A 23,403-nucleotide genomic window follows, 5' to 3' on the forward strand; every position below is an offset into this window, starting at 1 on the left:
TGCATAGTGTAGTTAATTGTAGAGGAAAAATAATTACAGCATGCAAGATTTCTCTGGCAACCTCTGGGTCAGTGAATCTATTGTATCTCTTCATTCCAGACCTGCCAAGAACCTAGGTGCAAAATATTTTCTGCTCATAATTGAAAATGAGCATAAGAAGTTTTTACAAAGATGTAATTTTTTTCATACATTTTATACCATGTCTCTTGTCATCTAAGGAAAATAATCAAGGAAACAAGACAACAAAAAGTGTTTGTTAGGATTTTTACTACAAATATTTTCCCCCCATGACATTTAATAGGAAAACCACAACGAATCTTTCCTAAAGCAATGCATTCATTGATGTAGGCTGGGTTAAGGATGTAGAGAGTGAGTATATGACACTTGGGAGTCAGTCACACACTGATAGACATGGGCTTGATATCAGACACTAGATATAAAAACATCCTTTCCATGGCAAGAATCCTAACTTGCTGCGTTCCTCAATGGGCAGCAGTACAACAGTATATTTGTATACTCCCCAGAAAAGCTGGATCCAGAGCCAGTTCCTGGCCTGAATTTTGTCTGTTTCTAACCAACCACAGTTTGTCTATAGAAATGAAAGCCAACCAAACATGCAGGTAATAGGGGAAGATATGTTTCAGCCTCCTTTACTCAAGGTGTGGAGCTTTACACTAGTTCATTGCCTTTTTAATTTCTTTTTGTCTCCATCCCTGTTCAAGCAGTGGGGAAATTCAGTTTCTCAAGAGCAGCTTGACTTGTGGGATGTCTCAGTTCCTCGTTAGCTGATGGAGTTACATGAAGTGGAAGACTCCCTGGGACTTAAATTATGATGCATGCTCCTTGAGAGGCATTTCTCATCACTTCTGTACTGGATTTCAGAAGCATTTTAGGTAACCAGCCCGTTTCTTATGGGTGCCATGGTGGGTATTCTATTTCCATGTGCATGGAATTGTTTCACAGGTCTGGTTTTGATGTCTGAATGAGAGAGCTGGGGGGAACTTATACAGGTGTTTCACAGGTCTGGTTTTGATGTCTGAATGAGAGAGCTGGGGGGAACTTATACAGGAGAGAAGATGCAAAAGTAAGCATAATGATCTAGACAACTAAGCTGTTTCCTCCATAGAATCTCATGGCTTCAAACTTTTTGTGAGTCAGCAAAGTTTAAACTGCATGAGCTATGGCATGGATTGGCATAGATTTTGGTATAGTCTTCACTCACTCACTTCAAAACATTTTTTTAAAAACATTCAACATTTTTTTCTGGTCTTCACAACTTTGCTGTGATATCTGACAGGGATGCCAGATGGCCCAAAGAGATAAACATCAAACAAGTAAAGCGTCCCTGAATCCAGCCCTTTGATGGTCTCTGTGGTGACAGCTCGCTGGAGATTGATATCATAGAAATACTTGCACAGCACTTTCTCTGACTTGTGCCGAGACTCAGGTCCAGAGCACATGTCCGCACTCCGCAGTTCCATCCAGACCTGATCATCTTCAATCCTTTTCTTGTACACACAGTACTTGTTCTCCTCCTGTGTTCCTAGCCAGGCAATGGTGACTGAGTTGCAGGTCCTCAATTTACTGAAGGACTTGATTTTTAAGCTGTCTGGAAGAAGTGGGAATAAGGGCTTGTGGAAATGGGGGGACACCTGTACTTTCACAGAAGAGTTAAATTCCTCTGTGGACCTCAGCTGCACCAAATATGTGTCCAGCAGCTTTCCCTTCAGTGAGAAACACCTCAGCCCTGAGATGTTCTCCAGTGCCACTGTTTTGCCATTCTTTGTTATGTGAACCTGTACTTGGCCATGACACAACTGAAAGGTGAATTGTATTTTCTTGTGCCTCGCCTGATACTGCAGACTGTCGAATTTCTGTGTTTTCCCATCGAGGACAACCTGAACCGCTTTCCCATCCTTCAGCTCTGTCACCTTAGGTTCAGGTTCATCCAGGGTTCTTGCAAATGTCCCGGTGTAGGCAGCGCTGGCATTTGTGAGGAGGTTGACAACAAAAACATCAAAGTAATACTGAGTGCTGGGACTGAGATTGGGCACTGTGTAGGTATTCTTGGTTCCCATGCATATCTGCCTGACTTCCCCACTACTTGCTTTGTTGATGATGCTCAACTCACTGTTGGACAGTATCATCACCTGCTGCGGTTCAAGAAGGTACGGAGAGAGAGACAAAGCTAATGTAGGTGGCAGTTTCATTCCAGAGGACCTGATTGCTGTCTCAGCAGCACATAAGCTCTTATAGTTGTGCTTTTCGTTAACTAGAAGACAATACTGGATGTTTTCTTTATGTTGCAAGACGGGGGGACTGTGTTTCCAGGTCAGGGTCACTGTTGTATGCCCAATGCCGATAACATCTATGCGTGGATCCATTGGCAGCTCTGGATAGAGGTGCCCAGATGTTGTGTCAGTTGTTAAATACACGGTAATGTGTGTGTCCCGCTCAGTGGATAAGAACTCTAGCATGTAAAGGGCAGAATGAGAAGACATACCCATGTAAGTCTCTACTGAATTTCCCTTATAGTTAAAAATGGTGGATACCATGCTTGGAGCCTTCTGAGATTTTGAGACCTCCTGTGGATCATGATCACCTGCAGGCAAAAAGCAGGCTTGTAATTTTTGTTTTAAAAGACATGAAATAAAGCACATAACAGATTCTATTGTTCCAATGTCAGGGAACATCCTAATTTATTTCTGAAAACAATAATTATAACTAAAAATACATTTTGTTGCTGGCTATTTATTAAAAAAAAATTTGAGTAGCTTTTATTTTAGCAGTGCAGTTGTAGAATTATGTTTTCAAAAAGAATGTAATTATAAAACCACAACTTGCAAAAGCTTGATTTGTTTTGTGCATGACGTCCCTATAATCTTCTTCCCATGGCTGTCTCTTTGGGTACTTTCCTTCAAGGAGACATACTTTCTGTGAAGGGAGCTTTCTTCTGTTTGGTTTTGTGCCAGTGACTGTCTCTTATGAAGAGGGAAAATTTATTACTTGAAAGCAATGTTACCTCAACTCTTCAGTCAGGTCTACCTGCTTGACAGGTAAGAACTTGTTAATGGCAACTTTCAGATTTTAGTTGGAAAAATTAATTCCAAAAATTGTGACAGAGAATGGAATTTCCTCTTGGGCTAAAGGCAGCATAATGCTCACTGCCATGATGTATTGTATTCCTAGAAAAATAAAGGGTTAAATCTTCTGCACGTCACTCTGGGGAGCAAAATGACTGGTTCAAGTGGCTTAGGCCACAGAAAAAGAGCTGAGACAGCAGAGGGAAGTTTGGGCAGGTATAAACGGCTTATGAAGCTGATCTGTGTTCGTGGAGCCCCAAACACACAGCGTTGTTCCCAAATATTACCCTGTGATGTTGACTTTCAATGTAATCCTTAATTTACTTGAGCTGATGGCAAAATGCCATGGAGTCCCGCGTTTCACCCATGGAGATGGGAATGTCCTTTTCAGCCCATGGCAGTTTACAGAAAAGGGAAGCATGAGATGTTTAAGCTTGTAGGAGCTGTGTTACAGAAAATTCCCATATGAATAACTTCTGCTTTCCCTGTCTCTGCTCAGGCAGACCGAGGGTCTTACCTCGTGCTGCTTTTCCAAGGAAACTTGCTGAAGCCTTGTGCACAAGTATGCTCCATTCAATGGGTACATCACAGGGGGTGACTGTTATTGTGAAAGGTGCAAGTGCTCTGCCTTCTTCCAAAACAAAGTAGTACCTGTAAATGTGGATTAAAAACAGAGGGGAAAGTGTCAGGAAACACACGTCTGCCTGAGACTCTTTGTAATCTGTCATTTTGATGGGGGTCACTCCACCCCACTGTGGGTAGGAATGACTGCTCCCTCTTGAGGTGCATCAACACGAAGGGATGGTGAATGTATTCGTCCTACAGCTGAAGATTTCAGACGTGCTCTTTTTTCTAATACATAAATATTTGCTGGAAGTTTTACCCACTTAACATAGGCAATACTTTCCCCCACTGAATTTTAACATACTTCAGGTGAATATCATATCTCAGTACTTACCTGGTTATTTTGGATGATGGATGTGAAAAACTGACTTCCAGATGACTACCCGTTGGCTAATTCTGAGGAATTTGGTACGCTTTTCCCCAGGATTTCTGAGTTCAGTGAAAGCTCTTAAAGCATATACTCTTTCATATGGGCTTGCATATCTAGGTCTTCCTGGGTGTCAGATGAAGTGGATATAACAGAATAGGATTTTAGCCAATCCTGAAGATTATCAGATGTCAATGGCAGTTTCATCCAGGCCAGTTCTAACTTAGTTGCCGTCATGACAGAGGCTGCTATGCATGAGCTACATCAGTCTACTCAGCTAGGTTTTGATTCCTGATTATTCACAGTAAAGCCCAGCCTCCTGTCTCACTTTTGGTCTTCTGTTTATTTCTGTTGTTTTGGTATATATGGACTGTATACAGCCACAGAAATGTTTGGACTCGGGTCAGTCACTCTGCAGTTAAATGAAGGCAATTTGAGGTTCTTTTGCTCGTTGGTGAGACAAGCCTAGTCATTATAGATAGATCATGTCAGCCTAGAGGTCTGGCTTCATTTCAGGGTATGGCTACTGGGCCAGAGTCAAACTTCACCAGAAATACCTCCACATTCTTGAGTCTTTTACTTTAAGCCAAAATTGTAATCCCTTGGTTTCCTGTTTGGATGACTCTGGGGTTCATAAGGTCCTTACCTGATCATCTAAACTGAAGGGGGTTTTGCTTCCTAATTGCCATCTCAACTTGGGTCACAAGAGCATAGCAAAATTCACTTTTCTCTGAGGTTTCAATACCCATTTGCCTGTAACAAGGAGAGCTACTACTTTTGCTCTTGTGAGCATCGTCACATTATATAACGTGTGCCATGCTCTAGTTTCTTTCTGTGCAATCCATATAAAGACTGAACCATCTGGCTGTCTCTGCCCTGTGACCACTCTGCTCAGCTGTATGTCAAAATCTGTACACGTTGGTTACTGTCCAAAGTGGAGTCTGATTAAACCACTTGAAGTACATCTCTTCCCAAACAGGCAGACCAGTCTTTGATAGCCAAGGTGCAGTGCCAGCTGCAATATCTAAATCACCTACACATATAGACATGGCAAAAGACCTTGGGGAAGTGAAGAATCTGTGGAATTTCTGCATGCAAAGCACTTTTGATCTTAGCAAGCTTTAGTGGTATTCAACAAAAACACTTGCAGCATGCAGGGCACTGGCAGAAGTTTTTCTGATAAGATAAGTTTGAGCAGATACTCTATTGATTTTGGGGATAATTAAATTTCTAGGTAAAATTCTTATGTTTTACAGAGTGTAGGATGGCTGACGTGTGTCTGCAGTTCTAAAGCTGGCTGTTAGTGGCACAACTGTGTGCTGTTGGAGCTCGGCCATTCTGTATCAGCTCTGCTGCTGCTCTGACAAACACCACAGAAAGCTGCCTGAAATGCATATGTGAATATCAACTTTTTCTCAGAGGGTCGTTCCAGATTCTGGGCAATGTAATGTCACTTGGCCTTGACAGCAATGGGGAATTTCTCTGGAAATTCAGTAGACGCTGGTAGAGCTTTGCAGGTGCATAGCAATTCTTGGCTTGTACTGGAGGTGTGTAGCTACCAGTGTCATAGGGAAGTATCTGAGAATAGGAGTGACTGATTTGCTCTTACCTTTTAGGTATATCCTTCAGCAGGTGAATTGTAGTTTCCTTACCATCAGCAAGTATCAGGGAGTGGTAGAAATTGAACAGATCAGTCTTGAAACTCTGTTGGGAACTGGTAGGTGCTTTTATGGAATGACTCAGGCAAGCCACCATGAGAAGATGGAGAGGCAGATGAAACCAGAACCAGGACATCTTTAGCCCTGTAAAGTGAGATGACGAAAGTGAATGGAAACTGCTGTCTTGGGGGAGAAAATAACCAGTGACCATCTTTTTTGTGCCTTTCCTGGTATTTATCATAAGCAGAGCAAGCCAGACATTCAAACAGTGCCAGTCTCCATTTTGTTAAATTGCTTAAAGTTCAAAAAGAAATATTTCTCAAAGGACCTCTCTGCAAAGATTTAGTGGCAGAAGCTGCTATGAAGCTCTTCATTATATAAAAACGTAGTTAATGTAGCACAAGTGCAATATCACAAGACAGTTTTTAAAAAAAAAAACTTTCACTGCTGACAAAATGAGTTGGAGAATTACATTTAAAATATTTTTCCTAGTTTATAGTGTTCATTTGATTTCAAGGCTGGGTTATTTGTAATGGAACTGTCACTTTCAAACTCACTGGAGGTCACTATATCCCAAACACTGCTTCTGCTGTTCTGTCAGATCATTTAAGTTTTATTTCATCCATTGTGGCTATAGGTATGCGTAGAGAAGAGGATCAGAATAACTTGCTCAGAGCAGTGTAAGTTACTGTTTAATGAGAAGTGGAGGCTCCTGGATAAGAATCCCTGAACTGAGATTTAGATTTTAAGCTCTACGTGTATCTCATTTGGAAGAAGACCTTATTACTGTAAGGTAGCTGGATAAACACTGATATCTTTGTATTGCCCATCCCTTTCACACCTGCATCACTTCCAGCCCATCTCAGCATTTGCTGCTCACTGAAACTGTTACAGCTCTACTGTATTTACTCTGATAAGAGATTTTTAAAAATCCTTGTATGCCCCTTCCTTTTGCCAGGCTTTATCGGTTCTGAATCTATGGAGCGAACATACACAAACAGGCCCAAAAATGATCTCTGCAAAAGCTGACATGATTTAAACTGTGCTGCGTACATTGCACAGAGCTACAGAGCTAGGATACTCCAGTTAGGACAAGAAGTTTTGACAGTATACTACTATGTGAGGTTGTAGATTATCCTTACTACTTTTTTTGTCTGTCATACCCAGTTTCAGAAAAAAGAACAAAGTGCAAAAGTGGTAAGGGCATAAAAGGGAGAAGAAAGAAGGTCATAAACCTTTAATACAAGTCCTAGCTGTAGCTCAGGGCTTTGGAAAGCAGAGGGAGCTCTGTGAGCAAGATCCCTGTTTTGAGGAAAAAGTAGCTTCTTGCATCTTACAAGCAGCAAGGAGTAAAGATCCTGGTTAAATCTGATTATTGGCTAATGATACAAGAGAACATAAATGACAAAGGCTCGATCTTTTGTATTTTTACTCATTTCTGAGATCAGACCTTTCCTCATGGTGCCTGCAAATGCACTGAAGATCTTAAGCAGTCAAAATATCTATCTACAATTCAGCAGAGCTGCTGTCCATTACTATTAAAGCGGCTTTATAAAAGGATGGGTTCCTTTTAAATGTGCACGTTTGAAATGGATTTATAACCTACTATTGAACACATCTGTAGATTTTGATGTACAAAATTTGTTTTCATCTGTGATCCCGAAGTAATGCACATCGTCAGTATCAGTGAGATTATTGAAATTATCAATACTAGATCACCTGAGCGTCCTACTTCCCATCCTAATAAAGCTAGGATATTCTCCTCCTCTGTAATATTTTTAGCACCTGGCTGAATGCAAGATTAAATAATCATCTGAACAAATGGAAAGAACAGTTAAGATGATTAGATCAACTTCATTTTTACTGTTATAAAAGAGCTTTTCTTATGACTCTGAGTCACTTTGCCACTTTGTTATTCTTGTAGTCTAACTATAGCTTACAGATTTAAAATATAAACACAAATATTTTGTTTTACCTTTGACAGTGGAATCTGAGTTGCTCTGTGCTTTAGAGAGGATTAAGGGCGGGGGGGGATCTTTCTGCTGCTTAAATGACAGGATCTTGCAAACCACACTGATACTACAGCAGCTCAGCTTTTGTTGTCCAGGAAAACAAACAAACCAAGCAGCCAACCAACCTATAATCAGCTTATCCCAAAGAGAACATCATCCTAAAGGCTGTTTTCTCTCAATTACACAAACAGTATACTCTCAGACTCTTGGAAATGTGTTACACAAAAAAAAATACTCTGCTTACCTGTTGTGTTCCTAGCCAGATGATCCCCAGACCACTCGCTTTCTTTGCTGAAAAAGCATAAAAGGAAACAACATAGACTTTTCAGATCTCTGTAGACAGATGAAAACCAAAACTGTGCAACCAGTTTAACAGGACAGAACTGATTTTTCCATATGGCTCCTGAACAGACATAGTAACTACAATGCTTGCAGTCTTTCAAGAAAAGGGGGGGGAAACACACACACAAAATCAAAAACAACAACAAAAAAAACCCCAACAGAGTTTGGGTGTTTTCTTAAGTTGGGTATTTTCAAAGGTTATTTTATAGTTGCATAATTTTGAAGTCTTCCAAGTTCCAGTTGTTGCTGTTTCAGTTCTAGAGTTCCTTCTGGAGGGCTGCAAAGCACGTTTGAGTGTGCAGCGTCCAGACAGCAGGACTTGATTCCTGCACAGAGTGTCAGCCAGACTGTTAGAGCAGCCTAATCCCAGGGTGGCTGGCCGGAGAGCAGGTCTTTGACAGAAATGCACAGTGAGGAGGAGGGGGCGAGATGAAGAGAGCAAACACTGTTAACCCTTGTTAGCCCTTAATACAAGCCAGCCAGGGGCACGCTGGTCTTTTCCAGAAATCTATTTTTGCATTAGTAGCTTGATGGCCCTCCCATAGAGCATATGATCTCCTTGCCCACAGAGCTGCAGAAATTACAGATAGTTTTAGGTGTACCGTATTTCTGGAGTGTTTTTTATGGCCAAACAGGTGCTGACTGGCTAATAGAAGGGGAGGCAGAAAAGCTGTAAGGGAGGGAACACTGCATTTTTTTGAGCAGACTGGAATTAGCAATCCTTTGAAGACTGTCAGGAATCTGCTGAATAGAGCTGAGCAGATTTCTTGGCTTGTGGAGGCTGTGTAAGAAAGAAAACTCCAAAAGTGTATGAGCTGGGGGAGTATTTCTGGTGTGAAAGTATCGTGGTCAAGGGAGCAGGCAGGAAAAGGGTGCATGGGAAATGGCATGCACACAGCAAGTGCAAACAATTGCTTCTGCAGTTGGGGCTACAAAGCAGTTGTACAAAGCCATGGCCCTGAAAGGGCCTGCTCCTGCTGGGTGAGAGCGGTGTATGGCCAGGATTTGTGTGCTGCTTGTACTTGCTTGGCTTCTTGGCCTGAGATATCGGGAAAGTAGCCCTGGGATTGTCCCTGTGGGCATGCGTACCCAGCTTCCTCAAGCCTGCTCAGAAAGGCAGACCCCAGAAACCTGCTTGAGCTTCTAGGCAGGCACTTTGCAAGGAGCAAAACCAAAGTATAGTAGGGAGGCTAGGCCTTTTATTTATTAATTTTAAAATAAATTCTCTTGTTCAGTGTTTGAGTGACTCAGTCACCCTTTACCATTGCCCTTGGATTTGAGGTTGCATTATTTAAGTCTTCCCAAGATGAAAAGTTTGCTAAGAAGAGGGACAGGTGAGACAGAAGTAGAAAGAGGCTTTAACAGATTGAGTAGCAGATCCTTATGAAAATGTAAATTTATCAACTGATGTAATGGGAAGAAATATTTACAATGTGTTTACTCTCACTGCAGAAGATGGCAGAAGTAATTATTATGTTCATTCCAGGTTTGCTAAGAACACTTGCAGGAAAATCTTCCTGAGCAGCTGGGCTTTTAAAAAAGGGACTGTGTGTGGGAACCTTGATACGGGCACTGTATGATCAGAGTATTGGCACTGTTGAGCTAGGAAAGGACGTTGCTAGCTGTCTAGCACACTTCTTGCAAAAGTAGGGTAAATAGCAAATAGGGTCTTTCAAACAAATTGTCATTCTGGTATGAAATCTGGAACAGGTAACGTCTGGGTAATGGACGTGGGAACTAATGAAAATATAAGCACCTAGCCAGAAGAAAAATGTTCCTGGAATGCAAGAGAAGCATGAAAAAAAGGTGCTGCAAAAAAGTCCAGTAAGTTCCCAGAGCAGGCCTGGAAGATGGAAATGTAGGTCAGATGAGGTTCACCAAAAAAAGTACATGGAGAACAAGCCATGAGAGAAAAGATATTGGCCATAATATAATTATAGGGACTGCAGCATGTTTTGCTGATATTTGGAGGGACTCGTGGGCAGAAGTAAGCAGGGAGAATTGTAAAGAAGTAACCAGTGTTATTAAGTAGGAAGATCTTCAGGCAGGGCTCAGGAGCAGATATCCCTCATGTCTGGTAAAATCCCTAGTCAATATGGATGCAGTGGACATGTTTGTTATAGAAGGGATGGACTCACTGTCTCATCCTTCCCCAACCTCCCCACTGCCATCAAGACAAGTCATTCCCCAGGGCACAACTCAGCTTCCAGGGAAGTCAATGGGAGTATTTCCACTGGCCATCGTTTCAGCTGTGTTAAGCCAAATGCTTGAAGGAGGCTGACAGGATGGTTTAAGTATGGAAGTAGTCCAGTTCCTCTCACAATGGTTTCACACATACTTCCCACATGTATGTGCTTACATGCTTTGCTGGAGTAGGATGTATGTTGATAGATTTAGAGGTTCACTGAAGCAGTATCAAAGGAAAAAATAGTCTTCTCTGTGGAGAATGTCAAGAACTAAATTCATGACTCATATAGCTTGACTGGACTCAGTGGAGTTACAACAGGGATAAATCAAACCCTTGATTTGGCATAAAATTGATACAACACACTTCTTGCTAGAAAAATGTAGTCTGTAATGAGCAGGCTCTGCTGTACCTCAGAGCTGAGACAGTGACTTCAACAGGGCTGTTCGCCGAATCCCAGAATGGCAGGGGTTGGAAGGGACCTCTGGAGATCATTTCATCCAACACCCTGCTTAAGCAGGGGGCACAGGACCGCATCCAGGCGGGGTGTGAATGTCTCCAGGGAAGGGACCCCACAGCCTCCCTGGGCAGCCTGTGCCCCTGCTCTGGCACCCGCACAGGGAAGGGGTTTGTCCTCATGTTCAGGTGGACCTTCCCATGTTCCAGCTTGTGCCCGTTGCCCCTTGGCCTGGCGTTGGGCACCACTGAAAAGAGCCTAGTCCCATTGTCCTGACACCCACCCTTTAGGTATTTATAAGCATTGATAAGACCCCCCTCAGTCTTCCCTTCTCCAGGCTAAACAAGCCCAGGTCTCTCAGCCCTTCCTCATAAGGGAGATGCTCCAGTCCCCTGATGATCTTTGTAGCTCTCTGCTGGACTCTTCCCAGCAGTTCCCTGTCCTTGACCTGGGGAGCCCAGAACTGGACGCAGCACTCCAGATGTGGCCTCGCTAGGGCAGAGTAGAGGGGGAGGATAACCTCCCTCGTCCTGCTGGTCACACGCCTTATAACGCAGCCCAGGATACCTTTGGCCCCAAGGGCCCGGTGCTGGCTCAGGGTCACCTCACCGCCCCCCAGCGCTCCCAGGCCCTTCTCAGCAGAGCCGCTTTCCAGTAGCTCAGCCCCCAGCCTGTGCTGGTGCAGGGGGCTGTTCCCCCCAGGTGCGGGACCTTGCACTTGCTGTTGTTGAATGGCACGAGGTTCCCCTCAGCCCAGCTCTCCAGCCTGTCCAGGTCTCATTGGATGGCAGCGCAGCCTTCTGGCATACCAGCCACTCCTCCCAGCTTGGTATCATCAGCAAGCTTGCTGTGGGTACGCTTGCTTGAGGGTTCAAGAGATCCTACTTTTGTCCTAATCCTGCTGGCTATCAACCTTTCATTTGTGAAAGAGATGACCACGTTTGACACTAGAGACTTGATTTATACTCTGTTATGTAGTAGCTCTGCTAAAAGATTACTAACGCTAAAAACAAAGGAGCTCTGTTGAAATTTGAGCAGAGTCAGACAGTCAGGAATCTTGCCTGAAGCTCTCAAAGATGCTTCAGATACGTATTTCCTGTAACCAGTCCCAGTTTCCATATTCAGGTGAAGGATCCTGCAAGCCAGAGGAGCGTCCCACAGCCCTACTGACAGCACGCTGTCCCTCAGCGATCCCTGCCTGCAGCATTTCATTGCTCTCTTGCAGTGTCCCTTTCAAAGGGCACTTGGAGGGCTGCACTGTATGCCCCAGCCCACCCTGTGCAGCACACCACCGGTAACCCTGCGGCACCGCTTCGTGCCTGGCCACATGTATTTCTGCTGAGGTAATTCCCCTGCCCTGGCAACCTACCTTTGAGATGGTCAGGTCACCTTCATCAGGCAACAGTGTCCGTGTGAGGGACCGAGAGCGCTCTAGTCCCCCTGCGTTAGTACAATGCATGGGAGAACGGTAACAGGACTGCAGGGTCTTCCCATCCGCTGCCCAGCTGGATCAGGCCCTGGCTGTAACCCAGACCACCACCCAAACACAGGCAGCTTCCCTGTACCCCCAGCCCTGCCCAGAGTTCTATTTCATGGGACTCTAAGCACATTAAAAATGCGTGGGGAAATAGAAATCTAATATTTCAGTTATGAGACAAGTAATATTCTCCTTTTCTCTTTTACACATGCACACATATATCCTCTGAACAACTGAGTTGACAGTGTTAGTCTTTAGCTCCCAGCTGCCTATCTGCCTGAAAAAGACCTTTTTAACTAACATCGATCAAGTATGTTCATAGCCCTGATTGGAAGTAGGTATGGATGTCTGACGCTTTCTAATGCCTTCTATATCAAATCTGCAGGGGGAATTGCAAGAAATACATTTTTGTTTTCTATGGCTGCAAGTTAGATTCTTTTGCCAAGAGGAAGATTGTAACTTCTGACTTGTCCTTATGGCTATGAAAAGGACGGGTGCAAATTTCTGTAAAAATCCCCTCCCGAGCGGATGGATTATCGGAATCGTTGCTTGACAGCTACCGGAGCTAGTATGTCCTTGAGAAGTTAACGTACTTCTGGTTGTTATTGCTCAAAAAATATCTTCTTAGATACGCGGCTGGGCTCCAGAAAGAACCACACTTTCCTTTGAGGCTGTGAAAAATGTGTCTGAGCAAAAGTCTGGCACTTAAAACCAATCAAGGGTACTGTCGTGGGGCAGCTGCTCCTGTTTCTTCCAGGCTTTGTCAAATCCTGGCAATGCACAAGTACTCAGAGGACTGTCTGGTAAGAAAGGCCCTAGTCTGTTCCTGTTCAGAGGCATTAACAAGCAGGTGAGTCAGGGAATTGCTTATATGTCAAAAGCAGACTCAGAATTTTCCTGCAGCGTGTACCCAGGTGAGAGTATAGGAATAGGTTGTTTTGGAAGCTGGTGGGTTGTTCTGGCACTACGTATTGCTTCTGTAGGATAAAAATCCAGTGGCTTTCTATGTTTTTGTATCCATGGCCCTCATTATGGCATGTTATGTTGAGAAGTTCTCCAGGAAATTGTATAGTGATAATTGTTGTATCTACTAAAATTACACATGAGTTTTTTGCTTAGCAATCCCCCTCCAGAATAAGGTGCTGGCACCTTTACACTTGAAAATGATCTCTCACTGATGCTGTTGAAAGCAAAGATAATCTTGAGCAGTATTTTAGTAAGCAACAATCTAAAGATTATGGATGTGATTACCCCTCGCTATTTTCATATTGAATATTTTCAAGAATGATTGTAATTAGCCAGAGGAGTCTGTTGAGAAATAATAGATGTGATGTGGGGGGTGATCTGTGCAAAGCTCTGATCTTGCAGGATGTGAGAGATTGCTTCTGAGGCTACGATATCCAGCTTAATGGGAAAATTCCATATTTTTATGACAGAACCTGTTCTTCCACAAGTATAAATTCAGTGCAACAGAAAAATCTTCAAGTCCCTAGCCAGGAGTCAGTATTACACTAACAGCTTCTTTATGAATTAAAAAGGAAAACATATTGAAGGTCCTGAGCTGCTATTTTCATTTCTTTGTCCTTTTACCATACCACTAGGCTTTCAGGATTTTAGGTTAAGTCCTGTTAAATAATGCCTTAGAAAACAGCTAAAAAATTCCATTTGAGCCATCAAAGCAGTGTAACAGTTTGGGCAGGTATGGAATAATAAGGTGAGGTTTCCAGCTTAGCTAAAAGCTGCTGGCTATCCCAGTTAAAGTCACGGGAAGGAAAGAAGTAGCATTGTCTGTAATCAGTGCGCCATTTTAATAGGTTAATCCTATATTTTGCTTTTTGCTAGTGTCACTTGTTTTTATATGCCAAAGGATTAAACTTGAATAAATAGAACTAACCCACTCTGGTGGACAAGGAGCATCCAAGTATTTCCTGCAGTGGAGGTTCTCAAGTGCCGGTTTAACTCCTTTCGGTGACAAGTTGGAAAGGGACAGGGAGTGCTGAGCAGCCAGACTCTTGCTCTTAAATCAAGCACAGGCCTGCCGAATTTCCCCCCTCTGGAGGGAGGCTCTCTGATCCTGCACTACTCCGTAGGCTTTCTAAAAATGCCTTCGATCTGACTAAGCGGCTTTTTGTCTTGTAGGTGCTGGTCTCATTTACAGCATTTCACTTCTCTCTTGGGCTTCTGGGAGCCCTCCTTCCTTCGCACACCCAGGGAAATTTGCAAGAAACTGAAATTTCCACCTATAGCACTGAATGATTTTTCAGAAGGATGTGATTATTGGTCCTTGCTTGCTTTGTCCTTACGGGCTGGAGCAGTTTGCTCCCAGGAGCTTTAAACTATAAACTGCCTTTTACAGTATTGGAAAGCAGCTGGCATTAATTTTCCTGTCTGGACCCCTTCTGTAGTGGCTGGCAGAGAAGGAGTTAACCACTGTCCTCTTTTCTGCCTTTGCTGGCTGGAGTCACTGGCATCCCATCTGGTCCAGGCTGTCCGTAGCATTTCCCAGTGTTCTCTGGGGAAGGCACTACAATACCCAGGAATTTTAACAATCCGAAACAGATTGGGGGCCACATATGGAGCAAAATGATTAGATTATAAGAAATCCAATCACATTTGCTGCCCCGGCCTTATATTTTTAAGCATTTGGGATCAGGCTTTCTGCTCAATTACAAATATTTTACATGCAACATAGTTATTACATTTGTTTCTCTGTCTTGTACCCAGAGGAATAGTAACCATTTTAATGTTTGATTGTATGAATTTACTGAATAAGTTAATATTACATGTATTGAGATCTGCCACTTTTGTCATAAATCATCTCAGCGGCCTACTGTTTGTGTTAGAGTTAAGACTGTATGGAAGAAGGAATACAGAACATCCTCATATGTATGTATACAGAAGGGGAAAGGTAGTCCCTGCTTTGTTTACTCCACCTTGTTGAAAGTGTTTTTTTCTGTTCAGTTAAAAGTTGGATATTTCACAAGAGAGCTTAACAATATGCGTTTATTTCTGTGAAACAACTTTTTAGCCGAAATTCTTTATGGGACAAATCCCTTCAAATGTTAAGCATAAGTATAAAAGTGAAGAGAAAATGACGGAGCTCAACCTACAGCCACATCATCCTGCATCTCCTGATATCACCCTCCCTTGTGATACAGAACATCCCCTGCTGTGTGGCCATAGCAGCCATAAAATCCTGCCGCCTCTTCCAGCGTCCCCGGCCGAGCACAGACCATCAGGCAGCAATGCATTTTGATACAGAGTTCTTGTGTAGGGGTGCCTTTGGTGTTTTGAGTAGGCTTCATGGGCGTTTGGGTGTTGAGTAGAGTCCCCAGAGGTGGTAGAAGGGAATGGAGGTAGGCAGGGGCATGTCTTCAACCACATGGAAAGCTGCCTTTGCACCTCTGTGGGTACCTCTGAACCAGTCTGTTGTCTGTTCTCTGCACTCCTCCGTCGTGGTGTTTCATGACATGCAGACCGTTGTGCCTTTCCCATCTGTTCCCCAGCCCACCTGTCTCCTACTGCCCTCTGATTGTCTTCTACCCCTCTCTGATCTTTACATGAGATTGATAACTGTGTACACCCCGATGGGCAGGGATACAGGTCCTTGCTAAGTTGCAGAGGGCCTTGCAAAATGACCGATGCAGCTTTTTGTTCAGAGGCAAGCCCAAAAGGTCACAGAATAGTGACAGAGTCCCTCAGAGAATCCTCTTAGCAGAAATATGGAGCTAGCTGGTCTGGTCCTGCACATTTTCCTGCCCACAGACCAAAAGTTTTGCCTGGGGTGAATTTTCCACTAAGAAAATTTGATTATTCAAAACTGTCTTGCTAACTCTTCTCCTGATGTCTTAGGTAAGAGTTAAGTCCTCAAACACCCCTTGAAGGAAGCAGTCTGATAAGCTGCTGAAAGCGGGGATTGCTGTACTAGGACAGCCTAATAACCAGAGTGCTTTATCTTGTCTCTGGCACTGGTCTGCAGCAGGAATCTTAGCAGGAGGTGGAAAACCTTTGTTGTAGCACACCTAAGACCAGTGACTAACAGCAGTGACTACAGCCAGCTAATGCTTCAGGGTCTCTAGGAAAATTGCACTGTTGATTTTTTTTTTTTAAAAAAAAACATGACTGCTCTAAATTTACAAGCTATTTTATAGACTCATTAATTTTTCACAGGGGAAGGATAAATGAGTGGCTGGAGACGAGCTCAGAATAAGGGCTATTTACACTTAATTTATAAATTATGAACTTGAAAGCTGACACTTTATGGTGCTTGGTATCATTTCATAATGAAATTGAATGAATCTCTCTGCTTCTACACCAGATCTAGCAGAACGTTAACATCTACACTTCCAGGCAGTTTCTAACAGCAGTAACAGAGCGCTGCTCAGCCCGTGGGCAGAGGAGGGGCTTCCTTTGCAATACTCTCAGCTCATTCCCCTTGTGCTCCCTCTTTCCTGTGGCAGATGTTTGGCCCCCACATTCTGCAGATTGCAAGTTATCCATTGGAGACCCAGCATGGTCTGGGTAGAAACTGTGACTGTGTCCTGACTCCAGAACCATGTGGCTTCATCTCCATCCCCAAGGAAGTGGGAGTAGGCTCACTGATCCTATGGTGACTCCACCAAATCATCCCGCCAGGCTCTGCAGCACAAGGGGGAACTAGGGAAAACTAAGGCAGCTCCAGTGGCACATTCATTCTGGAGGATTACATGAGGTGTCTAGGATAAGGATAAGAGAAATTGTCTTTTCTGTGCCTCTGCTATACTCAAGTGACCCCTAGTCTCCATGGCCAAGTTCCTGGGCTCGTGTATGAGCCGCTGGAGAGTCCTATGACAAGAGAAGAAACGGTGATGGCACTGCAAAGGCAGGACCACAGGGGATTTGGGGAAATTCTACCCTTTACATGATGCTCACTGGGGCTGGGTTTGCACTGAATCAGAGGTAAATGTATGCAAAGAAAGTGCAGCCACAGCTCACGTGGGACTAATTCAGTATTCTCCCTTCACTGACGCAGCTACTTATGTGTCAGACTCGGTCTGTGTTAAAATACTGTTTCTGACATCAGATTAGCTCTGGTGTTGTCCAGCTTTTCAGGTTTATTCCTGACACTGGCCTCACTTATTTTACCACTTGGTCAGTGGCCATTACTTTCTTGTCATTAGATTTCAGTACGAAATGAGATTTTGCCACCTTGCAAGCACTCCCTTTCTGGGAAGCTGCTCAGAGTAGGACTGCTTCAGCACAGAGTGGTCCGAGAAGCCTGTCCCATAAATGATGGCGCTCGCTGCCAGCCCCACTCTCTGGTAGCCCCTTGGCTTCTTGCTCCCATGTCCAGTTTTCTTTTGGGGGTTCTGGTAATGTAATGCCAAACCATTTCAGGCAGAAGTTTCCTCAAAGGTCTGAAGAACAGGTTGTCAAAGAAGAGTGATCATCAGAAATCCTTGAGCTTTCCTTCTCTATCTGTGAGCTTTTGTGAGCTTAATTTAATGCCTTGTTCTTTCCCTACATGGAGTTTTTCCTTGGCTTGTGTCAGACTTAAATCTCATGTCTAATATTAGGTCTGATACTAAGAATAGGCTACCTAAGGTTGTGATATTGCCAGAGCCTTGGCATCTGTAAGTTTGTCTGGATTGCATGTGGATTTAATTATTTTCATGTTTTTCTTAAGTGATGATTAGAAATTGCTTGTTGTTGGATTTCACTAGCCATAAAACAGGTGATGGATCAGCATGGCCTACCCTGTGTGGTAGGAAGCAAAACCATCAGGTTCTGACATTCCCTTCCCTGAACTCTTCATGCGGAGGGCTGTTCATGTTTGGGTGCTGTCTGTCTTCCAGGCTGCTGAGAATTCGTTTTTCTGGCTGTTTTACACACAACTCGGTGAGGGGGGAGCTGGGGGCTGTGTCTGACCCTTCTGCATAGGAAGAAAAATATTTCATTGCTCTGAAGACATGGGATTGGGACTGGGCCAAGTGTGGGACATTCCTGTCGCAGAAGGGGTCACCCTAGAAGGAAGCTACAGTGAAGCTGGCTGGAGGAGAAAGGCAGCAACTCATTATATGGTGGGCCATAGGGTAAATGGCAGGCAACTGTTGAACTTCTGGAAGGAAAAAGAAGCAGAGCTTTGGGAGGTGTTTAATTGTCCCAGCAGACGCCACGTTCGGAGGAGTCGTAAGGCAAAGTCAGGAAATGTGTCTCCCTGAGACCAGCTCCCTGCTTCTCTTCAAATGCAGTTAGGCACAGAGCGATAGGGATGCTGCTCCAGATGGCAGGGGCAGCATGGGAGCAGTATCTCCTCCCTGAGACATAGGGAGGAGCAGTGGGGAAGTGAGGATCTGCTGTCTGAGGAGCAAAGGGAACGAGTCGGTGAATAGAGAGCCCAGGAGGTCAGGCAGAGGAGGGAGCGGGAACAGCCACACCATTTTAGCTCCAGGTCATTGCCTCTAAAGGCTGGGCACCGGCAGGTGGCGGGACCTACTCTTCTATTTCCATTTTTACAATGCAGGTTTATCAGATTTTCTTGGCTGGAGCAACATGCATGAATGTGTGATCTGTTTTATTAATTTCCACAACCTGGCACTACATCGGCCAAAGAATAAAAACATGTCCCCCCTCACCTGGCTCCTGGGGTGAGTTTGTCTGACATATGGTATCCCAGATTTATATTTCTGATTTATGCTAATAAATTCCCTTTTCAGGGGAATAGGGGAAGAATCAGAGAAGTAGAACTTTTAGTGAAGAACAAACAACTGCTGGGAAACCAAATGTTGATAAATGTCTATACTGGGACAATACCTTTCTAAGCAAAACTGCTCCCAGCACTATTGTCACGGAAGCTACAGTCAATTCCTAAAGGAATTAATTTCTTCATAATCGCCTGTGACGAGTGTCTTTATCACAGTAGCTGAGTGATTGTGCTGCTGTCAGCAGGGGACCTCTGTTAATTGATTAAAAATGTTTTTTCACTGTAGTATGCACCTGACTTATTTATCTGATGGAGGGAAAGAACCTGATAAAGCATCTTAGCTCAGAGAGAGATGCTAAAAGAGAGTTGGGGGAGATATGTGGGGAAAGAAAGTAGCTTTTCCTCAAAGGATCTACTCAGAAATACAAAACAGGTTGTCAGAGAAATGCATTCAAAGGAATAATGTCTCTTTGCCATCATATGTCAACTACAAGACTGCAAGGAAATGAAATTCACCTTCATACTCCAACATGCCATAGAAGGCATGTTCCAGCCAGAGAAGGAAGCTAAATTCAAGAATGCATGTTGCACTCATACGAAGATGTGAAATCTAACAGGCAGCTAAGGAAAGTCAGTGGTCTAAGTGATCAAGACAAATGAGACATTGTTTGGGCCAAGCTGGCTTTATTCCTGGGTTTCAGAAGCCCACACATGAGCTCTCTGAACTTTAGAGCAGATGATTAAGTAAGCTCTCTGCTTTTATAAACAAGCCAACAAAGTATTTTCAAAGTTTTGGGGTTTCTTTTTTTAGTTTGGTTTTTTTTAATACAAATGCCACACCTTTACAGAGTAAACCCTGTTTTCCCTTTCTTCACATCAACAGTAAAAGCACTTGAGGGTCTTAATATGCAAGTACTACTCATGAATTATTAACAAGCCTCTCCTGCCAGTGAAGTTATGCACAGGGTGAGTAGTTATGAAGCTGAGCCTTTGGGCCAGAGAACCCATTCTGGTTTAGAAAGGTGCTAAGAATGTGCTTGTAATTGTACAGTTAAAGCCAATTAAAAAATGATTAATGCCACAAACAGCACAGCTTAACCAGAGGTGGGCCCCTCATCTTTGACAGAGAAACCTCCCACAATTTCGTCATCTCTATATAGCTGCTTAATGCACAAAAGAGGCTGACAAATCTGGCAGTCTGACCACATATTTTCCACTTACTAAAATGAAATGTCTGTGACCATTTCTTCAAGCTGCTTTGAGAGTATCTACCTATTAACTTTCCACATAAGAGATTTCCCTGAGACTTTCCACTTCTCAAAAACCCTTTTTCCATGTTGGCAGCCTCTGCAGGAGGATCTGAGACTGCAGCTACCTTCATTATTTGGAAAGCCTGAGGGATGTAAGTCCACACTGCGTACCACAGTGCAGTGGAGAGGTGCCAGGCCCGTACGCTGGGTGATCACCAGCAAACCACTCACAGCATCGTGCTGCTGCAGGCGGCCCCACACCAGAGGAGCAGGCTGAGAGTTTTCACAGAGGCTGAGCTTGACTCTAGGGAGTGGCTTTGTTCTTGGCCAGAAGTACCTCAAAGCTATGCAGAGAAAGCACAGGTGCAGATTATATTAAACCTCAGAGAAAGAGATTGCTGTGATACCTTGGGAAAAAACGGCTCTGTCTGAGTTCCCCCACTGTAAACCATACTTCAAAGTGGGTTTTGGTGGCAGAGAGTGGTGCAGTAGTCTTAACTTACCTCCCTCGCTGCTCCTGCTAGCTAATGGCCTGCACTCTGCTGACACGTCCACTCTCCTTCCACATAAACAGGGAGGAAAAAGAGTTGAAACTGGTAGGAAGCAGTGTCAGAAGCTGTTCTTTCCTTGCAGGATAGGTTCAATGTCAAATGTGGTTTGCGAGATGTTCTAAGATCCTTCTCTGCAAGTAGAGGACAAAACTCTTCTTCCTGGAGGTACTCTGTAAAGTCACCAACGCTGGCTGGGCTGCTGTGGATCCAGAGCTCAGCTGTTGTCAGGGTCTTTTAGCTGATGTAGTCCAAGCACTTGTGAGGGAAGTGCCCTCATTTTATTATAGAAGCAACAATTTAAATATGCAGATGCAAAGACTTCAAACTGCATGTTTTTGAGGTCCTCTGTCTAATTAAACTCTGTTTTGGCTTTTGTTGCTGATCATATTGTATTTGTTAAAAAGAAGAAAAGCCTATTTTCTCCTAGATGTCCTCCCCAGACTTCTTCCATGGGCAACTGGATGTGAAAAATGGGATGGCATAATATTAGCTGGTCAAAACAGAGGAAGACAAGTCACATCTGGTACTTTGTTGGTTACATTTCCTTTGAGCCCTTTTCTTATTCTTCTACTTTCCTATTCTCTCTACGTGTTTCCACTCCAATTAATTTCATTTCATACCTGTCACTGGGAGACTTTTCTCGGAGTTGAGTGTGCTTTGTGAGGGCCCAGTGCCTGGCACATGGGAACACAGCCTCGGCCAGTCCTGACTGTGATTCCCTGCAATGCCATTTGTGAAGATAGCATTCCCCATGAAGAATATTTAGTACAGTACTGGGGTTTCCAGTTTTCTCCCTATTTCTAATTTTGTCTCCACTATTAACTCAGTCTCTCATTCTGGGTAGGTGTGTGTCTTTGCCCTTTCCGTTCAGTGGGAATACGTTACTTTTTGCCGCCTTACTAAACCCACCATTGGGAAGATTACAGAAAGTTTGAGACATATTTGCAAACCTTGGCAAAAACACAATCTGTTCTAGGAGCCAGAAATGAAAATAACTAAATAACCATCTGGAAATAATAGCAATAGTTTCACAGCAACCCAAAAGCATTGCTTGCAATAGTCATAGCATGGCTGAAGCTGCTTGTATATTCCCTATATTAAAATATCAGTTTCTGAACCATGTATAGAGAAGGTAGGTTGCAATTTGACAGGCTGTGCTGCTCCTGAAAATTTTGCTATTAAATATATCTTAAACAGCCAATTGATGACTCCTGTGTGGAGACATTGTCTCAATTTCTGTCTATCAGTAATGGACAGCAGGCACCTGTAAGAGATGGTATATCAGCTTCTGTATTGCATTGTGATGTATATAGTTTCTTGCAGCACAGATTAGAACTCTGTCTTTGATCTTCAGAGTCCTGAGATGGCATGTTTCCCTACTAGTTTTGTGTCGTGGTTTAGCCCCAGTCAGCAACCGAGCCCCACGCAGCCGCTCGCTCACTCCCCCCTGGTGGGACGGGGGAGAGAATGGGAAAAGTAAAAGTGAGGCAACCCATGGGTTGAGATAAAGACAGTTTAACAGGTAAAGCAAAAGCTGCACATGGAAACAAAGCAAAATAAGGAATTCACTCACTCCTTCCCACGGGCAGGCGGGTGCTCAGCCATCGCCAGGACAGCAGGGCTCCGTCGTGTAACGGTTGCTTGGGAAGACAAACGCTATCGTTCCCAATGTCCCCCCAATTCCTTCTGCTTCCCCCAGCTTTATATACTGAGCATGACCCCATATGGTATGGAATATCCCGTGGGCCAGTTGGGGTCAGCTGTCCTGGCTGTGTCCCCTCCCAGCTGCTTGTGCCCCCGGCAGAGCACGGGGAGCTGAAAAAGTCCTTGACCAGTGTAAGTGCTACTTAGCAACAACTAAAACATCTCCACATTATCACCGCTGTTTCCAGCAAGACTCCAAAACACAGCCCCATACCAGCTACTACAAAGAAATTTAACTCTATCCCAGCTGAAACCAGGACATTTTGGCAGGAGGTGGTACAATCAGACTTGGCTTTAACCCTTTACATCAGCCCCTAATGAGACTTTAGGACAGTCAGGCAATGACGAGGGCTTGACTGACAAGCCTTGGAACGTTACACTCCAGCCTGAAGCAAGGAGAAGTTTTTTTTCTGGGAGAAAGCCCAAGGTCCAGTGGCTCTGGGTGCCCTCTAGAGTGAGCCCACAAAAACAATCCTCTTTATTTTACTGTGGAGACTGTCTTTGTATTTGACATGCACATAAAGAACTGTAACCATAAGTAAAGACTATGATCAGATCTATTCACTATGTGAGCTTGAACGACTTTTTTACTTCAGAAGCAAAGTCACCCTGTGACGTGCATGTTTCTTCGGCGACAACCCTTCTTCTCCCATGCCAACGGACAGAGCCATTCCCAGCCCTGTGGCAGGAACACTTCCAGTGGGGTTATGTGCTGCTGGGCCCTTCTCTTAGCTCCCAGCACAGCTCTACAAGCACTTTCTGTTCAGAGGAGTGGGACATGCAGCGGAGTGATGGGAACATGGGTGGTGGGGCACAATGTCAGGTGTGAGACTTACCTCAAGCCAGTATTGCACCAGAAGTGAAGGTGTTCCTCGTGGGGAGAAGTCCCTGTGAGGCACAAAGAGGTGGCCAGAGGGAAACTCCTTCTATGTAGCAAATCTCTTTAAAGTCTAAAGCAGCTCTTAAAAATAGAAGAGAAGAGCATATTGGCTTTTTGGACACTAGCAGTAG

At 44.0% G+C, this 23,403-nt stretch overlaps 1 protein-coding gene across 2 annotated transcripts; it reads right to left on the reverse strand.

Moving 5' to 3' along the window:
• Positions 1 to 258: 258 nt before the first annotated feature.
• LOC142064548 (protein NDNF-like) lies at positions 259 to 22,481 on the reverse strand. Of its 2 annotated transcripts, XM_075109661.1 has the most exons (6): positions 22,262 to 22,481; positions 20,641 to 21,145; positions 7,989 to 8,035; positions 5,684 to 5,876; positions 3,601 to 3,734; positions 259 to 2,602 (listed from the first exon to the last, which is right to left on the reverse strand). In XM_075109661.1, exons 4-6 carry the CDS (start codon positions 5,866 to 5,868, stop codon positions 1,251 to 1,253), a joined length of 1,671 nt encoding a protein of 556 aa, XP_074965762.1. In that variant the 5' UTR covers positions 5,869 to 5,876; positions 7,989 to 8,035; positions 20,641 to 21,145; positions 22,262 to 22,481; the 3' UTR covers positions 259 to 1,250. The 2 variants fall into 2 exon arrangements, with proteins under 2 accessions (XP_074965762.1, XP_074965761.1); XM_075109660.1 differs by lacking the exon at positions 20,641 to 21,145.
• Positions 22,482 to 23,403: the final 922 nt, after the last annotated feature.

This window comes from Phalacrocorax aristotelis, chromosome 14 (assembly GCF_949628215.1).
Source record: "Phalacrocorax aristotelis chromosome 14, bGulAri2.1, whole genome shotgun sequence".
Taxonomy (NCBI): domain Eukaryota; kingdom Metazoa; phylum Chordata; class Aves; order Suliformes; family Phalacrocoracidae; genus Phalacrocorax; species Phalacrocorax aristotelis.